This window comes from Pygocentrus nattereri, chromosome 7 (assembly GCF_015220715.1).
Source record: "Pygocentrus nattereri isolate fPygNat1 chromosome 7, fPygNat1.pri, whole genome shotgun sequence".
Taxonomy (NCBI): domain Eukaryota; kingdom Metazoa; phylum Chordata; class Actinopteri; order Characiformes; family Serrasalmidae; genus Pygocentrus; species Pygocentrus nattereri.
The window spans coordinates 23,208,113-23,224,302 of NC_051217.1; the positions used below are offsets into that span (position 1 = coordinate 23,208,113).

At 44.3% G+C, this 16,190-nt stretch overlaps 1 protein-coding gene across 3 annotated transcripts in view; it reads left to right on the plus strand.

The window, feature by feature from the left end:
- Window positions 1-3,743: 3,743 nt before the first annotated feature.
- LOC108431162 (rho guanine nucleotide exchange factor 17) overlaps window positions 3,744-16,190 on the plus strand; it is a 166,692-nt gene continuing 154,245 nt past the window's right edge. Inside the window, exons 1-2 of one of the 3 annotated variants that reach the window (XM_037539780.1) lie at window positions 3,744-4,840; window positions 4,922-8,652. In XM_037539780.1, coding sequence (XP_037395677.1) covers window positions 4,306-4,840; window positions 4,922-8,652 — 4,266 coding nt within the window. In that variant the 5' untranslated portion in view covers window positions 3,744-4,305. Of the gene's footprint in view, window positions 8,653-16,190 lie in introns of all 3 variants that reach the window. The other 2 variants (XM_037539779.1, XM_017704145.2) reach the window with 2 other exon arrangements.

The following is a 16,190-nucleotide window of genomic DNA, read 5'->3' on the forward strand; positions in this document are numbered from 1 at the left end:
TGGACACCCTACCCCTAGAAGTGAACACGCAAAACGGAGGGGGAAGGGCTGAGTGGTAGGGGTGAGGGGTGAAATGGGATCTCATACATCTTTTATTATAGCTCCAGTTTGGCCTGAGCAGGCCGGCGGAAAAGGCTGAAGGAGTAATGAAGAAGTACTGAACTCTGTGTTTGAACAAACTGTGCAAAAGTCATGTGAATACTGTGCAGTGACTGATTGCAGACACTAGGTGGCAGGTTCTACCAAGAAATCCTTTGTTTCGGTGGCAGTGCAGCTGTTTCTTCTGTACAGTAAACTGTGGTTAGCTGCTTCCGACTCGCACTGCTTTAAAGGGAAAGTATTTATGCTCAGAGCAATATTTCAGACACCACAGAAGTGGTTTCTCAAGCTTTGTTTAAAGGAAGTATTTATATCATGAGAAAACACAGCTGAAAGGATGAAGTTGCAACAAGCAGGCCTGCCGCACAGCACAGCGAGCCAAATCCCTGAATTATAGTGTGTCCACAAAGACATGATACAGGATTCTGTCTGTATTATATGGGCTTCATAAATTACCCTTTTTTTGTTTTGAGCAAGATCCCAGACTGAAGATCCTTCCACTGGCATGATAACTAATGTATAAATTGCGTTAGGCTGAACATTTCTGCTAATCCTCCTCTTATCCTCAAATTTATGAACGTCTTTTATCTTTGGGGTCAGTTTGACCACAGCAGGTCAAACCTCTGGTGGGAATTATGCCCCCCCCCCAAGTGGTATGAACTATCAGTGGTTCTCACACTACTACAGGTTTAGGTTTAAGACCTAAAGCAGATGTACATTTTTTGAAGATTCTAAAATTGCATGTTATAGTGGCCAGTGTTGTCCAAAACAACCAAAACAAATGTTTGTAAAATTTTGATATTGAGGATATGTTTTATACTGTCTTGGGTCAAACTGAACTGACCCCAAAGAACCCCAGTGAGTACTAAATGTGTCCATTGAAAACACATCATGATGTTAATTCCCCCCCCCTCCCCCTCCCCCCCCATAGGAAAAGTCATTATATATGAAGCAAAAAATTGAGTCGATCATTTATTCAGAGACGTTAAACATTGAATAGGGTCAAAGTAGGGGTCAGACCCCTAATATAATGGGAGGGTTAAAAGGTGCATATGCAAATGTAGGTGTATGTAAATGTATGCAAATGTATGGAAGCCCATTTCTTGCAGATTCTGTTTCAGGCCAACATATTGGCTTAGTATCTCTAAATAATGGCTTATTTTCTCAGAACTTTGCATATGCATCCCAAATAAATGATCTCCTCAATTCCAAGTAAGTAAGTAATTATTTCAGGATAGTAAAACATTTCAAAATGCTACACTCTTTTGTGCAATGCTGTAGAAGAACCAAGTTTGGTTCCCTAAAGCTTGAGAAGAGCCTCTTTAAAGTTTAACGAGCCTCCAAATAATGCCAAGATTTTTGGAAGAGCTCTTAAATTGGTAGAGGACTTTGAAACTATGTGAAGGTTCTTTAAACCTTAAAACCTCACACATTTACAAAAAGGCTTCTTGGGAAAGTCCTTCTATAACATGGCTCAAAGATCTGTTTTTTTGGGCCTCTTTTAAAATTTAGTTCAAGGTTATTATTTCCAGCTACTAAGTAGCTGTTCTGTGAAAATAAGCCATTATTTTATTATTATAATGAAATTTACTGCATCAAAAAGTTGGCAGAAATAGAGACAGAGAAGGAAAAAAATGGGCCTCATAGTCCATCGTCTTCTTAAGTTTGCTCTTAAATGTGTTCCTGATAAAGGTCCTGAGAAAAAGTCACTGTCAGATTCATTTTGTGTTCTTAAACCACAGAACTGTCCTCACTTTTGTGCTCTTGGGTGTTTGTGGATTCTGTTCTTACCTAAGAACAAATCTCTAATGACAAAACACTGGTGAGTCAGAATCTTCATAAAAACTGAGTAAGTGGGTTTGAACAAGGAATATTTTCTTAAGAACAGTTGGGAAATGAGACCTGTGGCCTGCAATGGGCTTCCATATAGATGTCTGTCAGTTTAATGAAGGGTCAAAGTGGACGATGCCATAGACAGCGTATGTGCTGATGTAGAAATGATGTTTCACCCGAACCAGCAAACCAGTAAATGTAGCGCAGTGAATTCTGAATGTTGTAAGTGCTGCATTCTGATGATTCTCTTACTCGGCCTGCAGGAATGTGACGTTTATGTGTGAAGCTGAATTGTGTGTGTTCCTGCAGCTTCGTGAAGTTGTAAAGGTTACAGCTAAAGGAACAAGCTTGTGTATTCGCTTACGTGTGCTGTGCATACGTGTAAATTGATCAATGTGAAAGTGTTACAGACAACAGTCCTGATGATTGTATTATCTCAGGGTGCTGTAGAGCTGTAGGGCTGTAGGCCGCGTCTGCTGTCATGTTTTTCTCGGCTCTTTTCTGTGACCATGACTTTCATAAGGCACTGCACACTATTGCCAAGTATTATCAATCAATAAATATCAACTTTAAATATTTTTCTGTCATGTTTTTTTGTTGTATATGTATGACTCAGTGCTAAGAAAGACTTTCAAGGGGCAAAATCTCTGCAGTTAAAATGTAAACAGAGTCATTCAGAGCGGTTTGGGGTGAAACGCTCTGTACTAGAGAAACTAAGAGTCAGAGCTGTTCACAGTGGTGGTGATGGGAACCAGACGACCACCTCTAAAAGCTCCCTCACAGAAAGTTCCTACATGAAATGCTTATGAATATGCTGTCCACACCCTGAAACACTAGTGTACACGTCTTAATATTATATTAAAGCTCTATTTCGGCCTAAAACGTATATTTTTCATCCATCCAAGGTGGAGGGATACACGGCATTGTGTAAAATTTCCAGAGTAAACCTATTTTTTTCAGGTTTATCACAATTTTACCATCGTCAACATTCCATATAAAACTCAGAAGACGCATGTAGGTTCACTGGTGGTTCACTGGTGTTTTTTCCATTATAAGTTAAGACATTTAATGGTTGTCTTATGAATGTTGTCTCATGTCTGACACTTTTACAACACGTTTTGGCCTAAAACATATGCATATTTTCTAAAAGCCATTAATGAGAGTTCATATAAGGCACTGTAAATCAAAATAGTCCGCAAAGAACTTCTGAGATCTATCTCTGCTTATCCAGCATCATTACATATATAAAAACTCACCGGTGGTTTGGGATAGTGACTGAAATGGCTACATTTGTGTTTGTAGACCCCTGTTTCCCATCACCACCCCAGTAAAGAAATCTAAATCTGCAAGTTTCTCAACAATGGACCACGTCACATCAAACTCACCCCGTCTGGTGGAACTTTTTGGGCAGAAATTTTGAAATATTGGTGGGATTCCCCTTCAAAGCAGCTGAAGCACCACGTGAGTGCGCCGTGCACCATATTTCGTGTATCTGGAAGCTCTAAACGGCTCTGAAAGCAGAAGAAAAGAGCGTGTCCACATCACTAACAAGTCAACACAGAGGTGAAGAGTGCCCTGGACGGAAGAACAAACCAGAAACCAAAAATAATAGCAGTTTAATTCCTTGGAAATAGAGCCTTAAGTTGAGAAACGCTGCATATCTGAGCGTTTGCTCTGATTGTTTATTCACCAGTATGACTATCTGGTCTCTATCTGAAATATCTGCCTCACATCAGAGAGGAAAAGCCCCCCCCTTAACATTTACCCCAGGGGCTTTGACCACATTAAGCCCCTCCCACCCTCGAACCGAGTGTTTGCATGGTGAAAAAAGAGAAAACAGAAGTCAACGAAGGCTTCATTATGGACAAATAAAGAAGTGGTCGTCCAGGATGAGTTTAAAGACCCCGGAAAGGAGATGGGATTTGTTTTGGAGATCGTGCGTGATGCCAAACTTGTTGGGGTGCCTTCAGGGTTGAGCAAGTTGGTTGAGGAAGGAGAAGGAGTTTTCTGGTCCACTCTTTGGAGCTCTTTCTCCCTTCCCCGTGCATGGAAGTTGAGGGGAGTTGGAGCTGGGCAAGGAGAAGACATGCTGAAAGGTCAGGAGGCAACTTTCTCTCGCCTGAGCTAAAGCAGGACTTGACGCTCTTTACGCGCGTGTATTTCTTCTTTTTTGCGCTTGCGTCGTTTTCTCTCTCCACTTCTGGAAAGCAGAGCGTGGTTAAATGGGGGCATTGCGGTAGGCTGTAAGTAACCACGAAGAAAGAAGAAAGCTGTGGACTATTTATCAATGAACTACAAAAAGGGAGGGAGATAAATAAATAAAATTAAAAAAAAACACTACCCAAAAAGAGGGAGGACAGGCTGAGGAGCGCAATGGCAGGGAGGGAGACGCAGAGCAAGGCGTCTGTTTACCGCTCTGTCTCCTTCAGAAAGCTGGAGAGCTGGAACGTAAATAAAAGTGGAGTCGAGGACCAGCAACACCACAAATCAGAGGATTTAGAAAGCGCAGCCCTCCCCCCTCAGGCAGCCGAGACAGCAGGCGAAAAAGCACAGCCCTCGGACACGCCGAGTGTTGCTGTGGCAAGAAAAGTTTCCAAAATCTCAGCAGCCAGCCTCTCAACCGCAGAGCTAAAGACAGGCTCCGCTCTCACGGCTGCACCCTCAGTCCGCCTGCTCTCTGAGAAGTTCAGTGCTGGGAGCTCAGCAGCAGGCAAGTCCGCAGCCAGGGTTAGGACAGATGATTCCCCTTCGCAGGACCCTAAATGTTTACCTGATCAGAGCAGAGACCCTGTAGATCTTCCCCCAGCTGACCAGCCAGCCAAGGATCATAAATATCACTCGGCCCAGGAGTCAGTGTCTGGCTCCGATTCAGACAGAGGTCCGAGACGGAGGGTCCGAAAGACAGAAGGTAAGAGAGGCTCTTCTGAAATCTCTGCTAGCTCTGCCAACTTTCACACCTTGAATTCAGAAGATGATGTTTTTGTCTTAGGGGCTCCGGCGTACAAGTCTCATCGCAGCTATCGCTCTTCGTATGGTGAGACCGTTCTCGTTGACTCGAACTGGCCGAGCGTTACCAAAATTAGAGAGCTGTTTGGGGACAGACACAGAAAGCAGCACAGGTCGACGTCGGACGCAGACGACTTAAAGTCGGCTGGCCATCACCTCCATTCCTTCGACGGCAGCACCTCTTCAGACAGAAGCGGCAGACAGTCGCCGCTGCCAAGAGGAGCCTGGCAGGATGCGAACAGCTCCGATTATGGGGCTGGCAGACTGTCTGTGGACTTACTAAGCTGTAAGGAGAAAACATGTCAGGGTATGGACTCTACTTTTAGCACTGAAAAGTACTCTCGTGATGATCTTTGCTGTGTGAAGGAAAGAAAGAAGTCGTCAGATAAAAGCGGATTGGAGAGCCACAGAAGTGGCAGAAAGGGAGCCGAGAGCTGGCCAGGAAGAGTGGACGGTGACCTCAAGCCCTCTCCCCCAACCCCCCCACCTCGCAGTAGCTCAGTCGCCTTGCCTCTCAGGTCCCGCTCGTGTGCTTACCGCGAGCAGCTGCAGGAGCAGAGGCAGAGGGCAAAGCAGCCGCAGCCACCAGATAGTTTGCATTCCTCACATAGCTCCTCAAAACCACACAAGGGCCTCTCCGTGGAAGTGGAACCGTCCAGCACTCACGGGAGAGTGAGCTCCGGAGAGGAGGAGGAGGAGGAGGAGGAGGAGGACGAGTCTGGAGGACAGTCAGGTAGAAACACACTCTCTTTCTTTGGCAGCAGTGGAGGAACTGGCACATACTTCTCCCGGAACAACAAGCATGGCGCTTTGGCAAAGCCACTGCGAAGGTCTTCGGGTAGTGAGGAAGATAGTCCTGTAGGTTTAGCTCATCACAGCAGGGACGTCAGACGTCGTTCTTTGAGGAAAAAGAAGAAAAGCAGTTGCAGTAGAGATAATGGAGAGTCAGATGATAGCGACGACCAGCCTTTGATGATGGAGCATCTAGAGCGCCACCAGCAGTCCTGCGATTCACAGATGGAGGGCCGCAGACTTGAGGGTTTCCGGTCTAGGGCCTGTTTTGGTGGACAAACGTGGGAGCGAGGGCACCCAGCTCAGGGTTCCTCTGTAGTTCAGGACAGTTACAGGCGCCTGTATAAAGCATCTGAGGGACAAGTTGGTGCTAGTCACATCCCACTCGTCTCACGGGTGTCCAAGGTAACCATCCCCTCATTTCTTCTAAGTCCCTTGGGGTCACGGAGTAGCAGCAGATATTCCAGTACTGAGACCCTGAAGGAAGAGGATCAGCCACCTAGTGTTTCCAGTGCCTCATCCTCTGTTCTAAGCAAAACATATCATGGCAATGCCACTATGTACCGCTCACCTAGTTTTGGCCATGGAGACAACTTTTCTCGCTCCCCTGTCCATGTTCGACCCAGGCTGGTGCCTGGCTTAAGTCCAGGGGATCGTGTCCCTGGTGTCTCAGAAAATAGGCTGTACCGCCGTTCTGTCATAAATGAAAAGGAGCAAGATAGAATATCAATGTCGAATCCTGACATTGCTTCAGAAACTCTATCACTGCTTAGCTACCTGAAAACTGATTTGTCAGAGCTTAGGATGAAGAGGAGAGGACGAGATGGTGAAGAAGGGCTCAACTCCAGCTTTCAGGGTGGTCAAGGAACGTCAACTGTGTACAGAATGGGCTCCAGAACCACTGGGATGAATGCTAGAAGGCCCTCACTGAAAGATCTCACTGCCACTTTGAGAAGGGCCAAATCATTCACTTACTCAGAGAAGCCACTAGGGCGGTGCTATTCTGGGAGTGGGTCAGCTATGAGGAGTTCCTCTGAGCAGAGACTGGATTGTGAAGGGGATGGAGAACGAGTAGTGGTCTCTGACAGGGAGGTGGAGAGTGATGATTGCAGAGGTGGCTATGGCTATGATGAGCCCATGCCGACCCCTCTACAAGACCGCTATGTTCAAGAAGCAAGACAGGTTATAAGGGACATTTGCAAGATGAGTGCTAGCAAGGATGAGGATGATGAAGATGAAGGTTTCAAAGGAAAAGAGAGTTTTGTCCTGGAGGAAGATGGCAAAGAAACAGAAAAAATAAAGCAACAGGAGAAGATTGATGGCCAAAGTGTAGTCACTCAGTACAAAGAACAGTCTGACAGAGAAAGTGAAGAATGCTTACAGATGGGAAACTCTGAGGAGAATGTGTTCTATGATAAGTCACTGGACGAGCTCTCTGGACATGAGTCCAGTCTGACAGATGAAGGAATAGTAACAGAGCCGGAGGCTGGAGGGCCGTCCTCTAGCACAGACCTGCTCGGCCAGACGCTCACTGTTTGGAATCAGTCTGGACTGTATGAGGAACAGTTGGCTGACATGACACTGGAGAAGTCTCTCTCTGTTCCAGCCCCATCTGTGCGGACAGAATATGAGGCAGTAGCCATTGGAGGAGACATAAACATCAGTAAAAACGTCAGTCAGGCAGCTATAGAGGCTCCTCCGACTCCCAGTGCTCTTAGAAGGCGGAGAAAATTCTCTTCAGCCGGCAACAATGGCTCGGACTCCAGCAATGGAAGTAATGGGGAATCAAATGGTGAGTCTGCTTACCGCTCTCTCAGTGATCCCATGCCTCGCCGTCGCTCGGTCACGGAGGATGCTAGTAATGGCTTCTCTGTGGACAGCAACTTGCTCGGCTCACTCTCTATAAACGCCAAGGTGGGGGTTGGTGTGAACTCCTCCGCAGCAGATCTGTCTGAGTGCACTGGCAGTGCAGCCAGTGACCTTTCTGTGTGTAGCGACAGTCTGAGGGATTACAGCACTGTGATCCAGAGCATCATGCACGAACCTGGTGCTATGGACAAATTAATCGATGAGAAGGCAAACGGAAAAGCAGTGAAGAAGAAAAGCTTCAGTGACCCCAGCAGACGGGGAGAACTAGCCGCTCCAACCGCTGAAGTCCAGAAACACCCGAACGAACCTATTAACGAGACAGAGCAATCCATCCCACCTTCCAGCAGTGAGCCGATCCTCTCGGAGCAGCGAGATGAGCTATGGGAGTTGAACAGTGAACAACGACAGGCTTATACTGGCAGAAGATCTCGATCCCAATCAGAACATGTTCTGCCCTCTCATCTCGACCGCAACGGCGATGCTAAAGTGGACAGCGAGGAGTCCAGTTTCACCTTCGACCCAAAGCTGGCCCAGGTGTTGTCACCATGCATAAGTCGCAGCAGCTACAAGAAGCGTACTCACCGGGTCACACATCAGCAGTCCTGCGATGATGGGGATCAGCTAGAGGAGCAGCATGAGGACCAGGCCCTTGAAGATCAGGATGACTCCGCATCCATCCTGCCTCAACTCCCACCTAAAATCAGGCCCAAACATGTGCGCCATGCTAGCGAACCGGCCACCTTTGTACCTATTGTGCCCTCCAATGCGATCCAAGACCGACAAGGTAGCACTTTTAAAGCTCCTGAACCTTCAAGGCCTTCAAAACACAGCCAAGGGGAGGGAACCCCTTCCCTTGAGGATGTGACGGAGCAGTATATCCTGGCATTGAACCCACCTGAAGGGGCTTCGGATGCCCCTGCGTCTGCTGAAGAAGCTGCGGCAGAGGGTACCAGATCCGTACCTGCAACTCCAACCTCAAACGATGAACCTAAACTTCAGAGGAAGTCCAGCGTAGAGCTGACCCCAGCCCCACTTAAAGCCAAGCCTCGAGTGGTAAGTCCCATGTTTTCCTTTCTGTGTGCTAGCTGGGGTATATTATGCTGGTACGTGACTGTATGTATGAAGTTGTGCCTGTTATTTAAGACAGAAAGCTCCTTGAACTGAAACAGCGTCTGTTTTGCCTGATCAAAGCCTTGAAATTGAGGATGAAGTGGGCAGAGTTGTTTTGCATAGTCCTAGCATTTGTTGCAATTAGATGGAGCCCTCCATAATGATGTGCAGGACTGCATTAGACCAAAGATAGGACAGATAAATCTTTCTGAAGAAAACTTGGAAGAACTTTTACGTGCGTGTTTTGCTCCTGGGTGGGTGTCCATGTGTGCACACATGTCTGACTTTCATTTGCGAATCACTTGACATGTTGTTGCCTTGGATTCCAGCAAAGTGAATTTATGGCTTGAGAATTGTTATTGTCTCGAATGTGATTGAAGGAGCAGATCCAAACAGTGTTTTTACGAAAATTTGGGCTGTGATTCTTTTCATTTCTACCTAACCTTACTTGAAGGCCGTGTCGGGGTCTGTTTGTGTGCATTTGAGTGCTTGGCTGTTTGAGAAGTCGTGTTCATGCATTCTTTCTTGGCATGTTTTTCTTATAGAGATTGTTTTATCTCTTTGTGTGTGTAATGATTTTACTTCTGAGATCAGTTTGATTTACCATTTCTAAAAGATTGCCCAACTGACCTGACTAATAAATATCCTCCATGTATTTCATGTTTAAAAGGGCAGTATACTTTAGTGTACACACGTCGTGATTTATTATAAAGTGTTACACATTTAGTAACCGATGTCCTCTGTATCTGTATCATCAACCCACTTTAGCACTGTTGCTATTTTTATAAGGCCTCAATAGTCCTTGCTGTCTTGTAGTGCACCTTTTATGGCTCTGTATTTGCTCCATATTTTGTTAGTGCTACGCTGCCCTGGATTCTCTGTGGTTTGTTGAGTTTCAGGCTGTTGTTTGGGTCCGGCTGATACTGGCTGATTATGTGACGGGTGCAAATGATTTTACTTGATAGACAGTGTGTTAGTTTGCCTGAAGCTGAATCGACATTCCTGGGCCTTTAATTTTTAATCTTCATCTTTTTTTCCCCTTTTTTCTTTTTATAAATTAGAAGCCATTATGAAACACACAGCAGGGGGAAATGCCTTCCTGGCCTCGGCTTTCAGCTCTGATAATTCAGTCTAATTTCAGTCATCATTCATAGCAGGCTCAGGACCAAGTCGCTCTCGCTCTTGCTCTCGCGCTCTCTCTCTCACTCTCGCTCTCTCACTTGCTCTCTCACTTTCTCTGTCTCATGCTTTTTGCTTTCTCTCTCTCGTGCTTTTTGCTTTCTTTCTCTCTCTCTTGCTCTTGTGCTTTCACTCTCCTCTCTTTCTCACTTTCTCGTGCTCTTTTTCTTTCTTTCTCTCTCTTGCTCTTGTGCTTTCACTCTATTTCTCTCTCATGCTCATTTCTGTCTCGCTTTCATTTGTCAATTACTCTCTCAAATCAAATCACCCTCCTTCTGTTCTCTCGCGCGCTCTCTCGCTCTGTCCCATTTTTCTCCATGTTCTCTTTTTTCCTCTCTTTCTCTCTCCTCCATCTCTCCATGTTCTCTTTTCTTTTTTCCTCTCTCTCTCTCTCTCTCTCTCTCTCTCTCTCTCTCTCTCTCTCTCCCTCTCTCCCTCTCTCTCTCTCTCTCTCTCTCTCTCTCTCCCTTTGCCTGTCTCTTTCTTTTTCTTCACTTCCTGTTTTTCCTCTCTTACTATTCTTTTGTTCTCTCTCTCTTTCTCTGTTCTGTTCGATCTCTCTTCATGCCCCCCCCCCCCTTCTAAATGCATACATTGTGTGGAATTAAATGCACCGTCCCTCTTTAGCTGTTGGCCTCAGGCTCCGCTCTGCGCTCTGATTCCTGCTTTATGAAATTGCTGAAGACCTGTTTGATGTTTGGTTCATATGTCTTAGGAAAAAAATACACTTCTCTCTCTCCCAGTCCACATCACGCAAGGGCTTTGTGTAGATTATACAAGTTTGGCAAATATACAGTGACTTACATCTACCTTATACCTGCACTCATTGGCCATTATATCAGAAACACCCCCTACATAAGTGCCAGCACACTGCCATGTCGATGCCACTGCTGTGCTGAGAACGGTCCACCACATTAAGAGTACCTGGTCAACAGTGCTCTTGTGGTGGTCCCATTCCACTGAAGGAAACCTACAGAGTGCCCTTATATGGTTTGTGCTCATGATAAAATGTCCAGTGTCGTAGGTATGTCTTTCTAATAAACTGACCGTTTCTTGTAGTTCAGACACTCTTTTCATATCTCTTGCTATGATGTTAGATTAAAACGATTCTGTCTTGTCTTCTCATGTCATTCCATTCAGTGTCAGTAGGGCTGCTTTGCACTGCACTATGTCCAAAAGTTTGTAGACACCAGTGTTTCTTCTGAAAAAAATGTGTTAATGGGAGTTTGTGTCCTTTTGCTGCAGTAACAGCCTCTACTGTTCTGGGAAATCTTTACACTAGATGTTGGAGCATTGCTGTGAGGATTTGATTGAGTATTATTGAGGTCAGTTACTGATGTTGGATGATAATAAATAGAGCAGAAAACTTGTGCAACAGAACATTACACAGAAGTCTCAACGAGTGAATATCATATTTAGCCATATTTATTGTGTCCGGTCTTTTCGTTTATTGCAGCTTCCATTCTTTTTGGGATATTTGGGCTACATCCAGAACTGATACTCAACAGAACGTCAGAAACAGCAGAGCAATATTAGGCGTCCATTCATTAGATCAGGGGGGTCGAACTCGACCACTAAATGGGCTGTATTAAAAAATCTCAACAAATCTGTGGGCCAGAGAAAAAAATGTTTTAAGTAATGCTGTGCTTTAACCCAAACATTGTTTATTCAAAATATGCAAAAACCTCAGCAGTAAAATACAGAAGCTTGTAGTTGACCTTGAAATATTACTTGAATACTTGAAATATTCATAATTCAGAAACGTCCCCAGGAGCTCAGTCTTTTAAACCTACCTATGTGCTTGAACTCCTGACATCCTTTCTTTGCTCCAAGTTCATTAAGACTTTGGCTCATTTCTGAGGCTGAACTGCAGCTCAAATGCAGTTTGTGTGTTTGGTGATATGACTGGTGTAGAATTGAGGTGTAACCGCTGTCCCATAGACTGTTGTTGGGGTAGGAAAGTTAGAACACACATTGCAGTGCATGCTGGGGACGGTAGTGCAGCACATTGTGAAACAGGCTAATATTATATGTGTCATGGGCTGATTTGGCCTGCGGGCCTTGTGTTTGATACATGGAGTGTATAGTATAGTATATGTATAGTATAGTAGCATGCGGTTTTGGACACAGCCTTGCTTCAATTTCTCAAAGAATCTGCAGATACACCTCCAAAGTTCTTACAAGCTGGTTGATGATTTCCTGAAGTAATCAAACCCATTCAGTGGTGTTGAGGTCTGGACTCTGGGGTGGTCAGTTCATTGTTCAGCTTCTTTGTTTGATGTGTCCGTCTCCTTTTCTCAGTGAGGTTCTTCCTGATCAGCTACACGTCCTTTCAGACCCACAACGCTGAGCTGTCTTCTCACAATGGAAGGATGGACACAAACCCCTGTAGATGTTTTCAGATCTGAAGCAGCTTGATTTTCTCCTCTCTCTCAGACATGAAAGCTTTAAGTGCTGGTTATCTGATGGGGGCAGTTTTGGTGTTAACCAGGGGTTCCAGGTGGTTGTTAGGAGCCTCATTTTCTCTGTAGCGTTCTACATAGCACCAGACTTTGACTTACTTCTTCCTTATGCAAGTAGATTATATCTAATCTCTTCAGAAATATCTCATGGGGGAAAAAGAACAACTTGTACTTACTGGCTGGAAATGACATTAATTTCTTGGACATATTGTTTATGGTGTCTTGAATGTTTATGTTGTTTAAGGCAAAAGTAAATATTAGCTTTGAAAGTCGTCTCAGCCTTCAGGATAAAAGGGTGCGGAGACCTGGTACTTGCCTTAACTCGTGTTTGCGGCCACAAAAACAGGGCGTTTGTTTGACCAGCACCCTGTTTTTAACATTTCTGCTGTATGTGAGGGAGAAAGTGGGAGAGAGAAAGGAAGGGGGAGCGTAGACCTGCTGGCTAAGCATTCCTTAAGGGAGTGTGTGACGCAAGGGAATAGCGTGCACACCCAAACACACTCCGCAGCACATGTGTCTGAGTGGGGAGAGGGACACGCCCTCAGCCTGGGAGCACTGGGTAGGAGGAATGTGTGAAAATGGCCTTTTATGTCAAGAGCTCTGCCTGTTTTCAGAAGGCTGAGATGAGGTGAAATCAGGTGGATGTGGGGCGGAGGACTGACGGAGCGCAATTTTTTCTTTGATAACACTTTGTTTGCATGATCCACTGTAGATGCTTTGCAATTGCTCAGTTTATCTTTAAACAACATTCAAATAAATATAACTATTATGCTAAATGCATCCAGTGGTGGATGAAGTACATGTAGTTGAGTTAAAGTAGAGACACCCAAGGTAAAATATTACTCCAGTAAAAGAAGAAGTTCCTCCCTTTAGACCTCCACTTGAGTAAAAGTACTAAAGTATTTACTTTCAAATGTACTTAAGTATCAAAAGTAAAAGTACTAAAAGATTAATTCTGGCTCTGATGTCCTGTTATCATTTTTATAACAAGACTCGCTTCATGAACTCATTTTAGGTGAAAATCCTCCAGTGTCTCTCTTGGTAAACCAGTCTTTTAATAGAACATCATTAATTAGTGACGCTGACGTCTATTAAAATGATCATAAGCACAAAACACTGAAGGTAAACAGTTTCCATCAGGGAGAACCGAATGGCTCTGAAATCACTTTTACAAACAAGCAAAGTTTCAGTTTAAGATTTATTTACAACTTAGTTCCAAGTTTAAGTTTAATAAAAACTGGCTTTAAACTCAGGATCACAAATGAGCTCCTTTACTATGTTGATCTGTAGGTCTCTGTTCATAAACATAAACCAGCCCAAACTCATTTACTATAAAATGAAATGGTGTTTGTAGAAATTCAGAAAAAAGCCGCGTCAGTCACGACTGCATATGTGGACATATTTCTATATTGTGCTCTATTTACACAAAGTTAGGTTAGTTCATCATTTATGTTGAACAGACTCTCCCAAAATTTTACGCTGCTGCGCTGACGTTGAACCGTGTATGACCAACAGGTCAAAACCAGCTCTAAACAAGGTGACCGCTGTGCCCTGATTGGTGCTCTTGCTTTGCACTTCTTTCGTTTTGACATATTACGTTTTTATACACACAGAAACCAAAAGGAACAACAGATTTCTCAAAATGTTGTGGAGGAAAAGGAAGATATTTGAGATATTGAAGCACAGATACATGAAAGAACTACTTAAGTACAGAAACTAATTACATTCGCTTCATTACTGTCCACCACTGCATACATCTGAGCTCTAGGTTGTGTTCAGTATGTCAGGTAACTAACATTCAACTAAATTTCCATTAAATACAACTGAACTGGAGTTCAGTATGAAAGATTTTATTACATCCATCCCTAAACCCTAACCCTAAACATAAGCCTAACCCTAACCCTGACTTCAAGGCAAAACCTACTCCTACTCTGAGCCCTAGCTCGAACCATAATGCTGTTGAAAATCAACTGAACGTCACCAGAAGGTGTAATGATTTAAGCCCCTGTACAGCATCTATAGGAGACCATCCAAATAAAGTGTGACCATTTCTTTGTTTTTGTTTTGTTTTTATTATTATCATTATTTAAGTGGCGGAAGTGGTGCTGGGCATATATGTTCTCTTCACCAGTCATTTTGTCACTAAACATATCGCTGTTGTCGGAATAAATAGCCTGAGCTATTTGGCTAAATGAGAACTCCTGCTTTGTGAAGTTCCCTCCAGGCTGTGCAGCTGATGCCGCTCTTCCTGCCAGTGCTGCTCTGTAATGCTCGTGTTTATGATCTCTGCATTTTACAGTGTTTACAGGTATCATAATGTCATGATTTACTGCTGTCTGGTTACCGAGCGCCACTGTTTGCGCGAGCGTGCGTGTGTTCATGTGTGTTTGACTGCGTTCCAGCTCCTCTGACATCGGCGGTGTGGAGTGATCCTTTGCAGACAGGAAGCCCGGGAACAGAAACAGGAAGTTGTTGTGGTTACTAATGTGCTTGATGACTTGCAGGGGAGGCCGCTGGGAGATTGCTCCGGGTGACTGTTTGGGAAAGTAAGTGCCAGGCTGGAGACGGCCAAGTGCAGGCCTCTGCTGACCCCTCCCTCACCACCACCACCCCCTACCAGCGTTTAACTGGCCCACTAGTACAAACCGATACTCAGGAGCAGTTGACTGATCTGGGTGGTACGGTCTTTAAAGCGCTCAGACGTTTGAGAACTGAACTTTTTTTTCAAATGAATAAAGAGCGTGAAGTGGTGTATTAGCATCGTTTTGGAACATGCCATTCATCTCCCAGTCCATACAGTCCATATATGGAAACTAAGCTGCTAAAACAGTCCATTTTCAGTTTTTTTATGTTTGTCACATTTACTCTCACATGCTGGTCAAATGGCTTGCTTTTGTTGTCGAAGTTCAAGAAATAGTTCAACAAATCCTCGACGGAGAACACATTTTGCACATTTTAACCTGCTACAGCCATAAAATAGCATAAAATGTGGCCCGTGCAAAGATTATGGTGCACTTTGTTTTATTTCAGCACAAAATATCCTTATTTATGTTTGTTACTGTAGAGGTTTACTATATATTTATTTTCACTTTAGCTCCACCCATTCACACAGTTCCCCCCCTCCAGTACATACAAAAGGTCCTTGCAATGCAAATTATTATTTATGTCCTTAGTTTAAATGACGCATGTTTGAAATTTCTCCCCGCTTATTCTCTTATAATATCATCTAATTACTTATAACAACAAAAACTGTCATAATTCATTGCTTGTTGAACACAGTAACCAATAGGAACAGAGGTCATTTACATAATATCAGTCTTAAAGGGACAGTACCACTCATATAACAGTCAGTGTTGAAATATAAAGTAACCCCTTCAGCGTGAATGGGCAGGGCTTAACTGTTGTAAGCCGAATGTGCTGATGTATAAATGGTTGTGATGTCACAAACATAATGGGTTGAATAGGTGCTGCTTTTGCAATGTAGCTATTCCATGAATATGGGCCCTTTATTTGTTTATTTATTTATGTATTACCGTTTCTGCCAGAAATGCACTTCGATTGATCTTCGCCCACCCAATAACAGTCTTTAACTGATCCCAGACCGCAATTTGGTATATGTGGAGCGTGTCTGTGTTTGAGTGAGAGAGAGATGCTTTGATGCTCCTCTGGCTCGGGTTGCTGGAGTGTGTCTTTTGCCAGGATTAAAGGCTCAGCCTGAGTGAGGACATGCGTCTGCTGTCTGCTTGCTCTTGGACCGCCGTCTCAGAGTGGACTTCACCTATTTGGTCTGACTAAGACGGCATGAAAAATTGTTTGTGTCAGTATCGCAATATCTGCTGT